General features: G+C 41.9%; 1 protein-coding gene across 1 annotated transcript in view; it reads left to right on the top strand.

Annotated features, from left to right (window-relative positions):
• Window positions 1-3,139: 3,139 nt before the first annotated feature.
• Window positions 3,140-20,605, top strand: part of LOC110536507 (AT-rich interactive domain-containing protein 3A) — a 252,077-nt gene continuing 234,611 nt past the window's right edge. Inside the window, exons 1-2 of the mRNA XM_090191276.1 lie at window positions 3,140-3,501; window positions 4,117-4,827. Coding sequence (XP_090047402.1) covers window positions 3,463-3,501; window positions 4,117-4,827 — 750 coding nt within the window. The 5' untranslated portion in view covers window positions 3,140-3,462. The remainder of the gene's footprint in view (window positions 3,502-4,116; window positions 4,828-20,605) is intronic.

Below are 20,605 nucleotides of genomic sequence, written 5' to 3'. Positions count from 1 at the left end.
TAGCCCCAGACCCAGACCCAGACCCAGCCCCAGACCGAGACCCAGCCCCAGACCAGCCACAGACCCAGCCCCAGACCCAGACCGAGACCGAGACCCAGCCCCAGACCCAGCCCCAGACCCAGCCCATGACCAGCCACAGACCGTACTAATAGTTTAATGGAATTGCTCTCCACAATTGACAAGAATGGAATCCTACTTTGAGAAAAAAAAAGACTTAAGTGAGTGCGTGTTTGTGTGTTTAGCCAAAGATTCACAATCTCCAAATATAAGTATTTTGAAAGAGGTAAATGAGATCCCTTCTGTTTTACCATCCTCACACATACAGGACCACAGATGAGCTATAAACAACTACAAACAGAGCACAAGGTTGGGCTCCCAGAACTCATTTCTGACATCTAAAACACGTGTTATATATTTTCCAAGATGTACCTATTATTTTCAGCTTCATGTTGCCGTTCTCCAAGCCATAAAAGAGAGAATGATTGTATCTTAACTAGGCAAGCCAGTTAAGAGCAAATTATTATTTACAATGACAGCCTTCCAGGTTAACTGCCTTGTTCAGGGGTAAAACTACATATTTTTACCTTGTCAGCTCGGGGATTCGATACAGAAACCTTTCGGGTAATGGCTCAACGTTCTAACCACTAGGTTAGAGACCTGCCGTCTCACGCTAATAGAGAATAAGCTTGAATAAGCTGCGTAACTTTACTACTACATGAAAACAAAGGGTCAGATCTCAACAAACTTGAATTCAAAAAATGTCAAAATGCTTACAGAGTAACCCAGAAGTGACTTCAGCCAGCCAGACTTCAGCCAACGTCATGTCCCCATCTGCTTATTATCAATTTGCTCTACCCAAAACCATATAAGGAATATCATCGCAGACCTTAATTGACGAGTCATTATAGTAATGTTGAGTAATCAAATGTAGGGATTAGGGTAATTATATATCCTCCACAGACATAATATATATCTACAGATAGCCATGTCTAAGCGATGCTGCATAAAGACATGACTTCACCATTTTGTCCTGTGGTTATGATAGTGGTTCAAGATCCCTCCTATGCAAAGATTTTAGCTACAGTTACGAGCAGACGTGTGGTGTTTCAAGGCTTTTAAAACTCAACAATATTAAGAAATTGTACTTTATGATTAGCAACTTACGATTTGAACATCAATTAATTCCATTTGGTGTCTTGCGTATTATTACTGTTGAAACACAAAGTCCCATTTGAATTGCACAATAGAATGCAATATCAATGTCCGCTTTAGAGGTTTCATTACAATGGACTGGAACCTGTTGTTGTTGTTGTTGTTGTTGGGCCTAACAGAATAGGTTTTAATGCTCCGTTGGAAACACAAACGCCTACTTCATATGTAACAGTATAATGCTTTAGTATAGAAACCATGTAAAAAGAATTCAATGTCTTAATAATAATGATTAATGATATTCAATGTTCAACCTACTATCTTTTAAAATAGTTTAGACTTCTACAGTTATTTCGATGTGAATCATTTAGATTTTTGATCACCCCTTTGATGTTCTCCTTTACTATAAATAAACAATCTTACTTTTAAGATTAAAGGTCATGTATTTTATTCAGTTGTAGAAATATCCCTGTTAATCTCTCCGTCCTATATGCGGACATGGGGTCGATAACCAGGGGTCGGTAACCAGGGGACATAACAAAAGGTCTCATGTTTCACATGAGGTCATCACTGTGATCCAGACTAATGAACATTAATGTCCATCCTGAACTGAAACAAACTCTAATGGCCAGGTTTCTCCACTCCACTACAATGCTTGAACAATGGTAAAGAATACAATCGAATATCATTGCATAATATTTTTTTCATACAGGAACATTTGTTTGTGGCATTTTGGATTAGATAATAACATTTCACACATGACGGATATTTAAACAATAAATGAATGTATTATACAAGAACAACACAAAGTCATGAATATTGTAGGTGTTTCCTTTGGAGTTGATGGACATCAGCACATCTGTGTCTTGTACCAGAAATACATCCGGAGACGGTCTATGACTCAGAGTACAGAAGACCAAACGGTTTCCACTGTATTAACGTCACTTTCAAAGGAACCTTTACTACAGCAACCACATCTCTGTTTTTCTGATCTGCTGCTATTGGTGATGCTCAACCTGTTGTTTTATTTTTATAGGTGATGCTCAAACTCCTGTTGTTTTATTTTTATAGGTGATGCTCAACCTCCTGTTTTTTTTATAGGTGATGCTCAACCTCCTGTTTTTAATAGGTGATGCTCAACCTCCTGTATTTAATAGGTGATGCTCAACTTCCTGTTTTTATAGGTGATGATCAACCTCCTGTTTTTATAGGTGATGCTCAACCTCCTGTTTTTAAAAGGTGATGCTCAACTTCCTGTTTTTATAGGGGATGCTCAACCTCCTGTTTTTAATAGGTGATGCTCAACTCCTGTTTTTATAGGTGATGCTCAACTTCCTGTTTTGATAGGTGATGCTCAACTTCCTGCTTTTATAGTTGATGCTCAACTTCTAGGCCTATCCCTTGGCTCTGAATAGTAAAGCCTAGTTTGTGTCAAATAGTTTACAATATGCTATGGGATCACTTATGGGAGGTGTAATCTGTTAATGGATTAACACACATTTAGATGAAAATTGAATTTATAGGATCTATATGTCATAATCTGATACTATGTTTAAATTCTGCCCCAGGCAATGGAACGCAAAACGATTTCACCGTTCTGATGCATGCAATTATTATTATGATTTTTTTAAATGTATTATTAAACTCCTATTGCAAAAAACCCATAACCTCTACACTTACTTCTGTCGATATAAACAAACAAACAAAAACACTATGTAGTCTAGGCAGTAGGCTCCATGGAACATATGCGTAAAATGACTAGTTCAGTGGGGGCAGGGTCCAGGCTAAATAGCCTAATGAATAACAATATGTATATATTTATAGAATATAGAATGTGTAACCAATTAACAATTTTGGCAAAGAATTTACCATTTTTGGACGGTTTCCAACACTTGGCGATGTGGGATCCGTCAGTTCTCTGTGTTTCTGTGCGGTTGTTAAAGTGTATTTCCTAGGTCGGCTGTAGACCCTGCCCTCTGTATATCACTGTATTGACGTGTTGTTAGCAAATGGGAGCAGAACGTCCGATCCTTCGCATGAGGGGGTCATTCTGACTACAGGGCCGATCCTTCGAATGAAGAGGTCATTCTGACTACAGTTGCCACTTGTTGCTAAACCCTTCAGGGCTTCAATACTCGACCACCGCAAATACATTGATAGCCTACACTTTAATCCTACACGTTAATCTATTCTCTCCAATAGAGACGCGGATCTCGATGTTGAATCAGGATTCAGGAATACTCCCACAACTAACATTGAAAGGAGATACTTTGTGAACTGTTTGATATTTCGGTCTAATCTGACGGGCGAAGCATGGTTGATAATACCAGTATAGCAACCAAATCTGCTTTGGTAAGCATCACATTTAGTTATTTCTCTAACCATGTTGACGGATTCTGATTATTCTTATTAGCCTATGCAGATGTTAATAAGATAGGCTATTTCGTTTTGTTATTTTATTTCGTTTTCTTTTAGGCTAATTATTTACACTTTAACTAATTATTTACTTTTTAATAACGTTTTTGAATGTTTAGATTCACATTTACAGTAAATTAACTTTTTACATAACTTTTATCTCTTAAATAGATTGATACGAACGTTTCTGAAAATAGTATGCAATGGTTTATGTATATATAGGCTAATTATTCTGTGTAATTATTTTTGTCAGCCTGCCACATCAGCACTAGGCTATACAGCGCACAATGTTACTGTGTTACCCACGTTCATTTCCGCAATACATTGTAGTCTATTTATGGTGCACTTTTGATACATGTTAGAAGCCACGTTTTAAGAGACATCGACTCCAGGGGCACAAATGTCGGCCACATTATCATAATAGGCATGGTCGTGTGTTCCTACAGTTTATTACCAAGTTATTTCTTAATAGTTTATTGCTTTTAGTCAGTTTACTCTCCGTTACAATATTTCCGAGTGGTTATTTTATTTGTACCCTCTTGCTCTCCACAGCAAGCAGCGTTCTCCTCGTCCAGCAACCTCCCCCTGCTCGTCTCCTCTGCCTCCACACACAGCCACTTCCCCGGCTCACACTCACAGTCCCAGCAGCCCAGCGGCGGAGGCATGAAGCTAGAGGCGGTCATGGAAAACCTCCAAAGACAGCAGGCTGCCCGCCTGGCGCTAGAAGAGAAGCTCCGTCAGGCGGAGAAAGAGAAGGATCTCCGCTCCATGGTCGAGTCCCAGATACACCAACAAGCACTCGCGTTCCACCACTACCAGGCAGCGGTCCGGGGCGCTTTCGCCGCGGGAGTAGCGAACTCTTCTCCCAGCTTGGCGAGGTCCGCTGAACCGGGACTGGCTGTCCATCACAGTTTCGACGCCCGCAGGCACTCAGAGAGAGCCGACGACTCCGATATGGATGATGATCCAGAGGGGATGGACCGATGCATGAATGATGACGACCGGAATCTGGATGGAGATGACATGGACAACGAAGGAGTCGTGGACGATGAGGATGAAGAGGACATGGAGGGGGCTCTCAGCCACTACCAGCCCCACCACCCCATGCACCCCGGTGCGGGACACTCTCCGAAGGGCACCCCGGTGCAGTTCATGTCTAGAATTCCCCCCTCCTTCGTTGCGCCCCGGCAGTTGGAATCCCCGGGCGGGATGGCACCACAGTCTCAGAACCACGAATGGACTTACGAGGAGCAATTCAAACAGGTAAAGCTGACTAATAAGTAATAACTTGATATGAAACGTTACCTACTATACACTAGACTACACTGACTGTACTACCCCATGTTGATAACAATCTCATTCGTCTCCTTAACGAAGTTTCCTATAATTAAGCCTGCCCGTTACTTTTCCAAGTCCAAAACACAATTTAACTTTGTTTTAACGGCTCTAGTTCCTCAAGAGGATGTTCAACTGTTTTGATAGTTGGACTTCAGAAACGACACGAACTTTAGTTTGTGCTGTGGATCCCCTTGCTGATCTGTCCTCTCTGTCTTTCCTTCATATGTTATTTATTTTCTCAAACGTTATTTATTCAGGGGAAAAAAAACGTTGAGACCAGGCTCCCATTCTCAATTACTAATCACTGTAATACAACAATCCAATACAATGTGGAACAAAACATTAATCAATACAATGTAAAATAAAACAGCAATCAATACAATGTCAAATTAAATGAAAATACAGCACAATACAACAATTTAGTCAAACGGTTCCATTCCTCAGATACTAGGTCCTCAATCAAAACCCTAAACTGCCCAAGCGCCAACAGAACACCTATTTGTAAAGAGTTTGTAAATTGTTTCAGCAGTGAGACGCATCAAAACTAAAAGCAGATTTACCGGGGGAGACCTGAGGAACCTCAAGAGTTTAACCAACACTGTGAACGGGTTTGGTTGTCTCATGTTTGTATACTTTAACAACAAAGTTAGGTAAGTCGGTCGCTTGTGTAGTAGAGCTCTGTAAACAGAAAGGGAGTAAGGAAGTGATTTACGGGACTTTATTGAGAACCAGCCAACCTTTTGATACAGGATTCAGTGATGAGCATTAAAACTGTTTACCTGTGATAAAGTGAAGGATGCAATGGTAGACGGAATCCAAAGGTTTTAGAGTCGGGGCTGCTGCAATCTGGTAAACGCTGTCACCATAGCCAATAACAGACAGGAAGGTTGACTGTACAATCTGCTTCCTGCTGTTTAGGGAGAGAAAAGATCTCTCTTAAAAAAAATAGATATATAAAAAAACATTTGAAATCTTCTGTTTTTAACTATCTCGTCCGTATGTTTTTTTAAACATGAAGTCTTTGTCAATCCAAATGCCTAGATATTTATAATAGGGAACCTGGTCGATGGGAGAACTTTTCAGTGAATAAAAATATAGTCCATTTGAAACATTCTGGAAAGAACTAGAGAACAACATATATTTAGTCCTGCCCACATTAAGTACACGGTTTAAACCAACCAGGGCTTTCTGTAAGGTAACAAGGTCAGCTGACAGCTCAAACAACTCCTGGTCCTACAGTTGTGGACAATGGCATAAATAACAGTATCGTTTGAATGTAGATGAAAATTACAAGTTCTAACAGATAGACCAACAGTATTTATACAAACACTAAAGACAACAGGTCCCAGTACCGATCCCTGTGGTACACCTTTTGTAAATATCCAGGAAACTAGACATAACACCATCAGAAATCACACATCGGGTCCTGTCTGACACATAATCTGATCCAGGCTAAATTTCAGTCAATCTTTGAATGAGAATGTGACAATGATTTCATTTTTCCTAAGCAATGAAACGGTGTAGGTCTAAAACCAGATATTGAGAGAGAACATATTTTTATTTCCTTCATGTCTATTTAATAAGAAGAACCCTAGACCAGACCACTTGTTCAAAGAGCCCTAGACCAGACCACTTGTTCAAAGAACCCTAGACCAGACCACTTGTTCATAGAACCCTAGACCAGACCACTTGTTCAAAGAGCCCTAGACCAGACCACTTGTTCATAGAGCCCTAGACCAGACCACTTGTTCAAAGAGCCCTAGACCAGACTACTTGTTCAAAGAGCCCTAGACCAGACTACTTGTTCAAAGAACCCTAGACCAGACCACTTGTTCATAGAACCCTAGACCAGACCACTTGTTCAAAGAACCCTAGACCAGACCACTTGTTCAAAGAGCCCTAGACCAGACCACTTGTTCAAAGAACCCTAGACCAGACCACTTGTTCAAAGAGCCCTAGACCAGACCACTTGTTCAAAGAGCCCTAGACCAGACCACTTGTTCAAAGAACCCTAGACCAGACCACTTGTTCAAAGAACCCTAGACCAGACCACTTGTTCAAAGAGCCCTAGACCAGACCACTTGTTCAAAGAGCCCTAGACCAGACCACTTGTTCAAAGAGCCCTAGACCAGACCACTTGTTCAAAGAGCCCTAGACCAGACCACTTGTTCAAAGAACCCTAGACCAGACCACTTGTTCAAAGAGCCCTAGACCAGACTACTTGTTCAAAGCACATTTAGCATAGAAGAACCCTAGATCAGACCACTTGTTCAAAGAACCCTAGACCAGACCACTTGTTCAAAGAACCCTAGACCAGACCACTTGTTCAAAGAACCCTAGACCAGACCACTTGTTCAAAGAGCCCTAGACCAGACCACTTGTTCAAAGAACCCTAGACCAGACCACTTGTTCAAAGAGCCCTAGACCAGACCACTTGTTCAAAGAACCCTAGACCAGACCACTTGTTCAAAGAACCCTAGACCAGACTACTTGTTCAAAGAACCCTAGACCAGACCACTTGTTCAAAGAGCCCTAGACCAGACCACTTGTTCAAAGAACCCTAGACCAGACCACTTGTTCAAAGAGCCCTAGACCAGACCACTTGTTCAAAGAACCCTAGACCAGACCACTTGTTCAAAGCACATTTAGCATAGAAGAACCCTTGACCAGACCACTTGTTCATATAACCCTAGACCAGACCACTTGTTCAAAGAACCCTAGACCAGACCACTTGTTCAAAGAACCCTAGACCAGACCACTTGTTCAAAGAACCCTAGACCAGACCACTTGTTCAAAGAACCCTAGACCAGACCACTTGTTCAAAGAGCCCTAGACCAGACCACTTGTTCAAAGAACCCTAGACCAGACCACTTGTTCAAAGAACCCTAGACCAGACCACTTGTTCAAAGAACCCTAGACCAGACCACTTGTTCAAAGAACCCTAGACCAGACCACTTGTTCAAAGAACCCTAGACCAGACCACTTGTTCAAAGAACCCTAGACCAGACCACTTGTTCAAAGAACCCTAGACCAGACCACTTGTTCAAAGAACCCTAGACCAGACTACTTGTTCAAAGAACCCTAGACCAGACTACTTGTTCAAAGAACCCTAGACCAGACCACTTTTTCAAAGAACCCTAGACCAGACCACTTGTTCAAAGAACCCTAGACCAGACCACTTGTTCAAAGAACCCTAGACCAGACCACTTGTTCAAAGCACATTTAGCATAGAAGAACCCTTGACCAGACCACTTGTTCATAGAACCCTAGACCAGACCACTTGTTCAAAGAACCCTAGACCAGACCACTTGTTCAAAGCACATTTAGCATAGAAGAACCCTTGACCAGACCACTTGTTCAAAGAACCCTAGACCAGACCACTTGTTCAAAGAACCCTAGACCAGACCACTTGTTCAAAGAGCCCTAGACCAGACCACTTGTTCAAAGAGCCCTAGACCAGACTACTTGTTCAAAGCACATTTAGCATAGAAGAGCCCTAGACCAGACCACTTGTTCAAAGAACCCTAGACCAGACCACTTGTTCAAAGAGCCCTAGACCAGACCACTTGTTCAAAGAACCCTAGACCAGACTACTTGTTCAAAGCACATTTAGCATAGAAGAACCCTAGACCAGACCACTTGTTCAAAGAACCCTAGACCAGACTACTTGTTCAAAGCACATTTAGCATAGAAGAACCCTTGACCAGACCACTTGTTCATAGAATATAATTTGTTAGCTGACCAGGCCTAATTTACACGTATACAATATATTGATATTACTAATTTATTTACTATGAATACATGAGTATATTTAGTGATTTATCTTAAAAGGCTACAATAAAGAAATTAACTAAATATTTTCTCCTGCTTATTACTGACATATTAGTTGCACAAATGCCCCTATTGATAAAACATTCGGGTGGATTTTTATATATAATGTCACAGCAATTGTGGCAGTATTGGCTTTAAGGCTTGATTGATATAAAACACAAAATAATAAATAGTTTTAGGTGACTAAAGAATAAGAAAGTAGTCCTCTCCTCTCCAGCCTAAATATCATTCTGATAAATATGTAAATTCATAATATTATTCATTCCAATCCACCAGAGAGAGGTTGCAAAGCGAACTCAGATCTAATATGGTCATTCTATATTTATGACGGAACATTCAGATACTTCCTTAAGCGTAACGTGTACATTAGGGCCCTGCATTAGGCCTGCATTAAGTAACCTAAGCAATGGAAATGCAATTCAAATCAGGGAGAAATAAAACCTGGATAATTAAGATGTGCCGTTGTGTAGTTCTTATGTTACTCAAAATAAAATACAAAATACAATTATTTATGTTTTATTTAAATTATACTATACTTCTCTATATAGTTCAGGGGTTTTTTATGTGGTTCCTCTGTTCAGTAGATACATCCTCAGTTCAGGGGTTTTTATGGGGTTCCTCTGTCCTGTAGATACATCCTCAGTTCAGGGGGTTTTATGGGGTTCCTCTGTCCAGTAGATACATCCTCAGTTCAGGGGGTTTTTATGGGGTTCCTCTGTTCAGTAGATACATCCTGAGTTCAGGGGGTTTTATGGGGTTCCTCTGTCCAGTAGATACATCCTCAGTTCAGGGGGTTTTATGTGGTTCCTCTGTCCAGTAGATACATCCTCAGTTCAGGGGTTTTTATGGGGTTCCTCTGTCCAGTAGATACATCCTCAGTTCAGGGGTTTTTATGTGGTTCCTCTGTCCTGTAGATACATCCTCAGTTCAGGGGTTTTTATGGGGTTCCTCTGTCCAGTAGATACATCCTCAGTTCAGGGGGTTTTATGGGGTTCCTCTGTCCAGTAGATACATCCTCAGTTCAGGGTTTTTTTATGTGGTTCCTCTGTTCAGTAGATACATCCTCAGTTCAGGGGGTTTTATGGGGTTCCTCTGTTCAGTAGATACATCCTCAGTTCAGGGGGTTTTATGGGGTTCCTCTGTCCAGTAGATACATCGTCAGTTCAGGGGGTTTTATGGGGTTCCTCTGTCCTGTAGATACATCCTCAGTTCAGAGGTTTTTATGGGGTTCCTCTGTTCAGTAGATACATCCTCAGTTCAGGGGTTTTTATGGGGTTCCTCTGTCCAGTAGATACATCCTCAGTTCAGGGGTTTTTATGTGGTTCCTCTGTCCAGTAGATACATCCTCAGTTCAGGTTTTTTTTATGGGGTTCCTCTGTCCAGTAGATACATCCTCAGTTCAGGGGTTTTTATGTGGTTCCTCTGTCCAGTAGATACATCCTCAGTTCAGGGGTTTTTATGTGGTTCCTCTGTCCAGTAGATACATCCTCAGTTCAGGTTTTTTTTATGGGGTTCCTCTGTCCAGTAGATACATCCTCAGTTCAGGGGTTTTTATGGGGTTCCTCTGTTCAGTAGATACATCCTCAGTTCAGGGGGTTTTATGGGGTTCCTCTGTTCAGTAGATACATCCTCAGTTCAGGGGGTTTTATGGGGTTCCTCTGTTCAGTAGATACATCCTCAGTTCAGGGGTTTTTATGGGGTTCCTCTGTCCAGTAGATACATCCTCAGTTCAGTGGTTTTTATGGGGTTCCTCTGTCCAGTAGATACATCCTCATTTCAGAGGTTTTTATGGGGTTCCTCTGTCCAGTAGATACATCCTCAGTTCAGGGGTTTTTATGTGGTTCCTCTGTTCAGTAGATACATCCTCAGTTCAGGGGTTTTTATGGGGTTCCTCTGTTCAGTAGATACATCCTCAGTTCAGGGGTTTTTATGTGGTTCCTCTGTTCAGTAGATACATCCTCAGTTCAGGGGTTTTTATGGGGTTCCTCTGTCCAGTAGATACATCGTCAGTTCAGGGGTTTTTATGGGGTTCCTCTGTTCAGTAGATACATCCTCAGTTCAGGGGTTTTTATGTGGTTCCTCTGTCCTGTAGATACATCCTCAGTTCAGGGGTTTTTATGGGGTTCCTCTGTCCTGTAGATACATCCTCAGTTCAGGGGTTTTTATGGGGTTCCTCTGTCCTGTAGATACATCGTCAGTTCAGGGGTTTTTATGTGGTTCCTCTGTCCTGTAGATACATCCTCAGTTCAGAGGTTTTTATGGGGTTCCTCTGTCCAGTAGATACATCCTCAGTTCAGAGGTTTTTATGGGGTTCCTCTGTCCAGTAGATACATCCTCAGTTCAGGGGTTTTTATGTGGTTCCTCTGTCCAGTAGATACATCCTCAGTTCAGGGGTTTTTATGGGGTTCCTCTGTCCTGTAGATACATCGTCAGTTCAGGGGTTTTTATGGGGTTCCTCTGTTCAGTAGATACATCCTCAGTTCAGGGGGTTTTATGTGGTTCCTCTTTTCAGTAGATACATCCTCAGTTCAGAGGTTTTTATGGGGTTCCTCTGTCCTGTAGATACATCGTCAGTTCAGGGGTTTTTATGTGGTTCCTCTGTTCAGTAGATACATCGTCAGTTCAGGGGTTTTTATGTGGTTCCTCTGTTCAGTAGATACATCCTCAGTTCAGAGGTTTTTATGGGGTTCCTCTGTCCTGTAGATACATCATCAGTTCAGGGGTTTTTATGTGGTTCCTCTGTTCAGTAGATACATCCTCAGTTCAGGGGGTTTTATGGGGTTCCTCTGTCCTGTAGATACATCGTCAGTTCAGGGGTTTTTATGGGGTTCCTCTGTCCTGTAGATACGGTGTCCTTCAAAAAGTATTCATACCCTTTGACTTTTTCCACATTTTGTTTTGGTTTTAAAATTGATTAAATTTAGATTTGTTTTTGTCACTGGCCAGCACACAATAGTCCATAATGTCATAATGGAATTATGTTTTTCACAATGTTTACAAATGCATAAAAAAATGAATATCTTAAATGTCTTCAGTCAATAAGTATTCAACCCCTTTGTTATTTCAAGCCTAAAACAGTTCAGGAGTAAAAATGTGCTTTAACAAGTCACATAATAAGATGCATGGACTCACTCTGTGTTCAATAATAGTGTTTAACATGGTTTCTGAATGACTCCCTCATCTCTGTACCCCACACATATAATTATCGGTAATGTCCCTCAGTCGAGCAATGAATTCCAAACACAGATTCAACCACAGGGACCAGGGAGGGTTTCCCAATGCCAAAGAAGGGCACCGATTGGTAGATGGGTAAAATAAAAGCAGACTGAATATCCCTTTGAACATGGTGAAGATATTAATTAAACTTTGGACGGTGTATCAATACACCCAGTCACTACAAAGATACAGGCGTCCTTCCTAACTCAGTTGCTGGAGAGGAAGGAAACCAGTCAGTGATTTCACCATGAGGCCAATGGTGACTTTAAAACAATGACAGAGTTTAATGGCTGTGAAAGGAGGAAACTGAGGATGGAACAACAACATTGTAGTTACTCCACAATACTAACCTAATGGACAGAGTGAAAAGAAGGAAGCCTGTACAGAATACAAATATTCCTAAACATGCTTCCTGTTGGCACTGCAGTAAAACTAAAAAAAAATTGGCAAAGAAATTATCTTTATCGTTATGTATCTGGCAAATCCAACACAACACATCACTGAGTACCACTCTTCATATTTTAAAGCATGGTGGTGGCTGCATCATGTTATGGGTATGCTTGTCATCGGCAAGGACTAGGGAGTTTTTTTAGGATGCAAAGAAACGGAATAGTTAAGCACGGGCAAAATCCTAAAGGAAACCCTGGTTCAGTCTGCTTTCCAACAGATACTGGGAGACAAATTCACTTTTCAGCAGGAAAATAACCTCAAACACAAGGCCAAATCTATACTGGAGTTGCTTACCAAGATGACGTTGAATGTTCCTGAGTGGCCTAGTTACAGTTTTGACTTAAATCATCTTGAAAATCTATGGCTAGACTTGAAAATTGCTGTCTAGCAATGATCAACAGTCAACTTGACAAGAATCATAAAAAAAAAATAATAATGTGCAAATATTTTACAATCCAGGTGTACAAAGCTCTTAGAGACTTACTCAGAAAGACTCACAGCTGTAATTGCTGCCAAAGGTGATTCTAACATGTATTGACTCAGGGAGTTGAATACTTATCTAATCAAGATACATCCGCTTTTTAATTTTTCATAATATTTTTGCAAATGTTAGAATTTTTCTTCCACTTTGACATTACAGAGTCTTGTGTCCATTTTAAATTCAGGCTGTAATACAAAAAAAATTATATATTTAGAAAAAGTCAAGGGGTGTGAATACTTTCTGAAAGCTCTGTACAGTTGAGGGATTTTTTGTTGTTGTTGGGGGGGGGGTTCTGTCCAGTATCTTTTACTGTATATGATGTTTAAGGTACAGTTGTGCATTGTACCATAGAAATCTGAAAATCTAACTTTGTTTGAATATACTTTAATTGCAATTTGCTAATGCAACCAGTTACAGAACGACAAATATTTAACCCTCAACAATCCCGGGCTGTCTTTTGTGTATTAGCATGCAGTATTGATCAGTAACACTAATTGCCATATGGAATACTGTATGATGCTTTGCTGAAAACTCTTCTCTATTATCATGGAAAGACCAGTCTCTATTAGTTTGAGTTTTAGTTTGAGTTAATTTATTTTTTACAGGGACAGGGCACAATATTCAACGTTTCAAGTAAAAGTGCCGGTTTTAGCCTGCCGGCTAATTTTCAACCGCAGTCCCTGGGCAGGTTATTAAAAACAATTACAATACAATTACAATTATCAGAGAAAGACTAGTCTCTATTTTCAAAGAAAGATTGACATTTTTCATAGTTTACGTGAATTTTGTCAACTGTAAATCATGTAAAATGGCATGTCTCCTGTCCATTATTAAGTTGAGAGCTTTAGTTTTCAGGATGTGCTCTTCTTAGCCGGGTCATAGGACAATAAAAGGATGCTTATGGTCACTGAGCAGACACGCCGGAGCCAGACTACTATGTGTTTTCAGAGTTGCAAAACAAAACCACATTTGAGGGCAACTGAAGGGAGGCAGCAGCTAACTGTATCTTTGTAAATGGGAACAAGATGTGGTGTTGGAGAGGCTCAATATAAAGACCGGGGTACTAGAGAATGAGCATATTTCATATGCCCTTTAGGCAGGTTGATATTTACTCTGACATCAATCTGTTGACGGATGTAGATGACAGTTAGATGCTGCTTTGTGTATGGATTTCTGAGGATGAATAGATTAGATTATAACAGAACTTTCTATTTGACATATCTGACATCTGAAAGGGAAGAGCTGAGGGAAGAGCTGAGGGAAGAGCTGAGGGAAGAGCTGAGGGAAGAGCTGAGGGAAGAGCTGAGGGAAGAGCCGAGAGAAGAGCTGAGGGAAGAGCTGAGGGAAGAGCTGAGGGAAGAGCTGAGGGAAGAGCTGAGGGAAGAACTGAGGGAAGAGCTGAGGGAAGAGCTGAGGGAAGAACTGAGGGAAGAGCTGAGGGAAGAGCCGAGAGAAGAGCTGAGGGAAGAGCTGAGAGAAGGGCTGAGGGAAGAGCTGAGGGAAGAGCTGAGGGAAGAGCTGAGAGAAGGGCTGAGGGAAGGGCTGAGGGAAGAGCTGAGGGAAGACCTGAGGGAAGAGCTGAGAGAAGAGCTGAGAGAAGAGCTGAGAGAAGGGCTGAGGGAAGACCCGAGGGAAGACCTGAGGGAAGAGCTTAGGGAAGGGCTGAGAGAAGAGCTGAGGTAAGGGCTGAGAGAAGGGCTGAGAGAGACCTGAGGTAAGGGCTAAGAGAAGGGCTGAGAGAGACCTGATGTAAGGGCTAAGAGAAGGGCTGAGAGAAGACCTGAGGTAAGGGCTGAGAGAAGGGCTGAGAGAAGACCTGAGGTAAGGGCTGAGAGAAGGGCTGAGAGAAGACCTGAGGTAAGGGCTGAGAGAAGGGCTGAGAGAAGGGCTGAGAGAAGACCTGAGGTAAGACCTGAGGGAAAAGCTGAGGGAAGAGCGAGTGAGAGAAACAAACAGAAGAAGATTGCGTAGAGTTTTGGCTGGAGGACAGGAACGTAGAACTGGTGGCATCCCAGCCTGGCTCACACCCAGAAATACTGGGATCTCCCTCTCTGGCAGCAGCATGTGTGAGCGGTGTGTGTGTGTGTGTGTGTGTGTGTGAGAGAGAGAGAGAGAGCTAGCGTGTATTTTGGCTGGAAGCCAACCCATTACGAAACAGAAACAAATAGAGTGATGTCACAGACCTAGCATGTTTCAACAGACCCCCCCCCCCACACACACACACACACACACACACACACAGGAAAACAATTCTGTATATGTTGAACCGGGCTGTTACACCTGGCTGTTGAACTGGGCTGTTGAACCGGGCTGTTGAACCTGGCTGTTGAACCGGGCTGTTGAACCTGGCTGTTGAACTGGGCTGTTGAACCGGGCTGTTGAACCGGGCTGTTGAACCAGGCTGTTATAACAAAATGTCAGCTAGCTTTTCACTGTACTGGGGCTTGTTTAATTACAGCAACAATCACCAGGCAGCACACAAACATATTGACATGCAGAGAAGTTCTGTTGTGGGTGTAGGGGCCCCATGGACCCCAAAACTAAATATGTTTCTCTGCTAAAGTCTGGTTAAAGTCTGGCTAAAAGATTGAAAGGAATGTGAGTCTTATTCAGTACATTTAGTTATTGCTTGCTTTTCTATAGTCTACCAATCTTTACCAGCAGGCATGCTAGCTGAGATACTTAGATAAGCTAGCTACTCTAACTTGATTGATAGTCTGAAATTGCTTGTTTTGTAGTTAGTAATGAGGTTGGGAGATTGGGAACCGATCTGGGCTAAAGCCAACTTCATCAAATGGGTTGTTGGTAGTTAGTAATGAGGTTGGGAGATTGGGAACCGATCTGGGCTAAAGCCAACCTCGTCAAATGGCTTGTTGGTAGTTAGTAATGAGGTTGGGAGAATGGGAACCGATCTGGGCTAAAGCCAACCTCGTCAAATGGCTTGTTGGTAGTTAGTAATGAGGTTGGGAGATTGGGAACCGATCTGGGCTAAAGCCAACCTCGTCAAATGGCTTGTTGGTAGTTAGTAATGAGGTTGGGAGATTGGGAACCGATCTGGGCTAAAGCCAGCTTCATCAAATGGCTTGTTGGTAGTTAGTAATGAGGTTGGGAGATTGGGAACCGATCTGGGCTAAAACCAACCTCGTCAAATGGCTTGTTGGTAGTTAGTAATGAGGTTGGGAAAATGAGAACCGATCTGGGCTAAAGCCAACTTCATCAAATGGCTTGGAGGCTAGTAGTATTACAGAGAAACAACCCCCCCAAAAACTCCTCATGATGCCTCTCTCTCTGTGTGTTTGTGTGTGTGTGTTTGTGTGTGTGTTTGTGTGTATGTTTGTGTGTGTGTGTGTTTGTGTGTGTGTGTGTTTGTCTGTGTGTGTTTGTGTGTCTGTGTGTGTCTGTGTGTGTGTGTGTCTGTGTGTGTGTGTGTCTGTGTGTGTGTCTAAATGGGGTGTTACAGCTGGTGTACCGTTTTACTCCAGAAGCTTTAAATGAAGCCGTTTATGTCATCCCTCCTCCTCTCTCCCCTCCCCCTTTCCCCTCCCCCTCCTGCCCCTCTCCCCCTCTCCCTCCTCCCCCTCTCATCCTCTCCCCCTCCTCCTCTCTCTCCTCTCTCCCTTCCCCCTTTCCCCCTTCCCCCTTTCCCCCTCCCCCTCCCCTCTCCCTCCTCCCCCTCTCATCCTCTCCCCCTCCTCTCTCCCCTCCCCCTCTCACCTCTCCCCCTCTCCCTTCTCCTCCTTTGCCCCTCCCCCTCTCCAGTCTACCCCTCCCCCTTCCTTCCCTCCCTGCTTGACCATATCCACTGTCTGTCTGTCTGTCTGTCTGTCTGTCTGTCTGTCTGTCTGTCTGTCTGTCTGTCTGTCTGTCTGTCTGTCTGTCTGTCTGTGACTGAGTACTATACTGACTGACTGACAGACAGACAGACAGACAGACAGACAGACAGACAGACAGACAGACAGACAGACAGACAGACAGACAGACAGACAGACATGGGTACTAAAAACACATTATAAGCGGGGTAGTGTGGGTCCTGGATGCTGATAGACTCAAAAGGACCTACTGTTTACTGTTCTACTGACGTTGGTAACCAGTTTATAATAGCAATAAGGCACCTCAGCGTTGCGTCGTGCCTAAGAACAGCCCTTAGCGGTGGTATATTGGCCGTATACAGTACCACACCTCCTCGGGCCTTATTGCTTCGTTATAACACAAACGGACCTGCCATCCAGTAGTGACCTAATTCAATAAATGCATCCCAAATGGCTCCCTATTCCCTATATAGTGCACTACTTTAGACCAGGGCCTTATTCCCTATATAGTGCACTACTTTAGACCAGAGCCCTATTCCCTATATAGTGCACTACTTTAGACCAGAGCCCTATTCTCTATATAGTACACTACTTTAGACCAGAGCCCTATTCCCTATATAGTGCACTACTTTAGACCAGAGCCTTATTCCATATATAGTGCACTACTTTTGTGTAGGGAATAGGGTGCCATTTGGCAGGAAACCGTAGTAGAGGTAGAGGAAATACAACGAGACAGTGAAACCGGGGGATTGATGTTAAATCAGCAAGAGGAAGACGAGCGGAGAGAATTAGCTTTCCAGGACAGGAACAACCTAAACAGAGCTGCTGGCTAAACAAACATTTTCACTATGACCCACAGACAGTGAGACAGAGAGGCTGGGGGGAAAACACACACTCACGCCTCTCTCTAATGTTTTAAGGCAGCCCGTCGACTTCAGGCAAAACTAATCCCTAATGTCAGATGAAATTGGGATAGGATGATATGATAGGATGATATGATAGGATAGTATAATATGATAGGATGATATGATAGGATAGCATAATATGATAGGATGATATGATAGGATAGCACAATATGATAGGATGATATGATAGGATAGAAAAATATGATAGGATGATATGATAGGATGATATGATAGGAAGATAGGATGATATGATAGGATGATAGGATGATAGAATAATATGATAGGATGATATGATAGGATAGAATAATATGATAGGATGATATGATAGGAAGATAGGATGATATGATAGGATAGAATAATATGATAGGATGATATGATAGAATAGAAAAATATGATAGGATGATATGATAGGATGTAATGATAGGAAGATAGGATGATATAATAGCATGATATGATAGGATAGAATAATATGATAGGATGATATGATAGGATAGAATAATATGATAGGATGATATGATAGGATGATACGATTATAGGATGATATGATAGGATTATAGGATGATATTATTGGATGATATGATAGGATGCTATGATAGGATGATATGATAACATGATATGATAGGAGGATAGGATTATAGGATGACATGATAGGATGATAGGATGATAGGATGATAGGATGACATGATAGGATGATAGGATTATAGGATGATATGATTATAGAATGATATGATAGGATTATAGGATGATATCATAGGATGATAGGATTATATGATGATATGATAGGATTATAGGATTATAGGATGATATGATAGGATCCAGGGAATATTATGATAGGATCCTATCATCCCATCATATAATCCTACCATCCTATCCTATCATTATATCTTATCATTCTATTATATCATCCTATCATATCATAGGGAATATTATGATAGGATAGGAGGATAGGATGATAGTATAGGATGATAGGATAGGATGATAGGATATAATGATAGGATGATAGGAGGATAGGATAGGATGATAGGATATAATGACAGGATGATAGGATATACTGATAGGATAGGATGCTAGTGTAATAGGAGGATAGGAGAATAGGATGATAGGATGATAGTATAGGATGATAGGATAGGATGATAGGATATAATGATATGATAGGGCGATAGGAGGATAGTATAGGATGATAGGATAGGATGATAGGATATAATGATATGATAGGAGGATAGGATAGGATGATAGGATATAATGATAGGATGATAGGATATACTGATAGGGTAGGATGCTAGTGTAATAGGAGGATAGGATGATAGGATGATAGGATAGGATGATATGATATAATGATATGATAGGACGATAGGAGGATAGGATAGGATGATAGGATACAATGATAGGATGATAGGATATACTGATAGGATAGGATGATAGTGTATTAGGAGGATAGGAGGATAGGATGCTAGTACTTTACAATCTTTGTCACTCTGTATTTCAGTTCTAATACATTAAACAAGTTAGCCTAAGCATATCATAAGGGTTACCAAACTCTGTTCATAGAGACTGCATCTCACGATACCATTAGATCCTGGTCACCACTATACCATTAGATCCTGGTCATCACTATACCATTAGATCCTGGTCACCACTATATCATTGGATCCTGGTCACCACTATACCATTAGATCCTGGTCATCACTATACCATTAGATCCTGGTCACCACTATACCATTAGATCCTGGTCACCACTATACCATTAGATCCTGGTCACCACTATACCATTAGATCCTGGTCACCACTATACCATTAGATCCTGGTCACCACTATACCATTAGATCCTGGTCATCACTATATCATTGGATCCTGGTCACCACTATACCATTAGATCCTGGTCACCACTGTACCATTAGATCCTGGTCACCACTATACCATTAGATCCTGGTCACCACTATACCATTAGATCCTGGTCATCACGATACCATTAGATCCTGGTCACCACTATACCATTAGATCCTGGTCACCACTATACCATTAGATCCTGGTCACCACTATACCATTAGATCCTGGTCATCACTATATCATTGGATCCTGGTCACCACTATACCATTAGATCCTGGTCACCACTATACCATTAGATCCTGGTCACCACTATACCATTAGATCCTGGTCACCACTATACCATTAGATCCTGGTCACCACTATACCATTAGATCCTGGTCACCACTATACCATTAGATCCTGGTCATCACTATATCATTGGATCCTGGTCACCACTATACCATTAGATCCTGGTCATCACTATACCATTAGATCCTGGTCACCACTATACCATTAGATCCTGGTCACCACTATACCATTAGATCCTGGTCACCACTATACCATTAGATCCTGGTCACCACTATACCAGTATAGCCTGGTCATCACGATACCATTAGATCCTGGTCATCACTATACCATTAGATCCTGGTCATCACTATACCATTAGATCCTGGTCACCACTATACCATTAGATCCTGGTCACCACTATACCATTAGATCCTGGTCACCACTATACCATTAGATCCTGGTCACCACTATACCATTAGATCCTGGTCATCACGATACCATTAGATCCTGGTCACCACTATACCATTAGATCCTGGTCACCACTATACCATTAGATCCTGGTCACCACTATACCATTAGATCCTGGTCACCACTATACCATTAGATCCTGGTCACCACTATACCATTAGATCCTGGTCATCACTATACCATTAGATCCTGGTCACCACTATACCATTAGATCCTGGTCACCACTATACCATTAGATCCTGGTCACCACTATACCATTAGATCCTGGTCACCACTATACCATTAGATCCTGGTCACCACTATACCATTAGATCCTGGTCACCACTATACCATTAGATCCTGGTCACCACTATACCATTAGATCCTGGTCACCACTATACCATTAGATCCTGGTCACCACTATACCATTAGATCCTGGTCACCACTATACCATTAGATCCTGGTCATCA

This window comes from Oncorhynchus mykiss, chromosome 11 (assembly GCF_057628025.1).
Source record: "Oncorhynchus mykiss isolate SJ-2025 chromosome 11, ASM5762802v1, whole genome shotgun sequence".
Classification (NCBI taxonomy): Eukaryota; Metazoa; Chordata; class Actinopteri; order Salmoniformes; family Salmonidae; genus Oncorhynchus; species Oncorhynchus mykiss.
The sequence above is the reverse complement of the archived record's forward strand: the minus strand, read 5'-3'. Positions and strand labels throughout refer to the sequence as shown.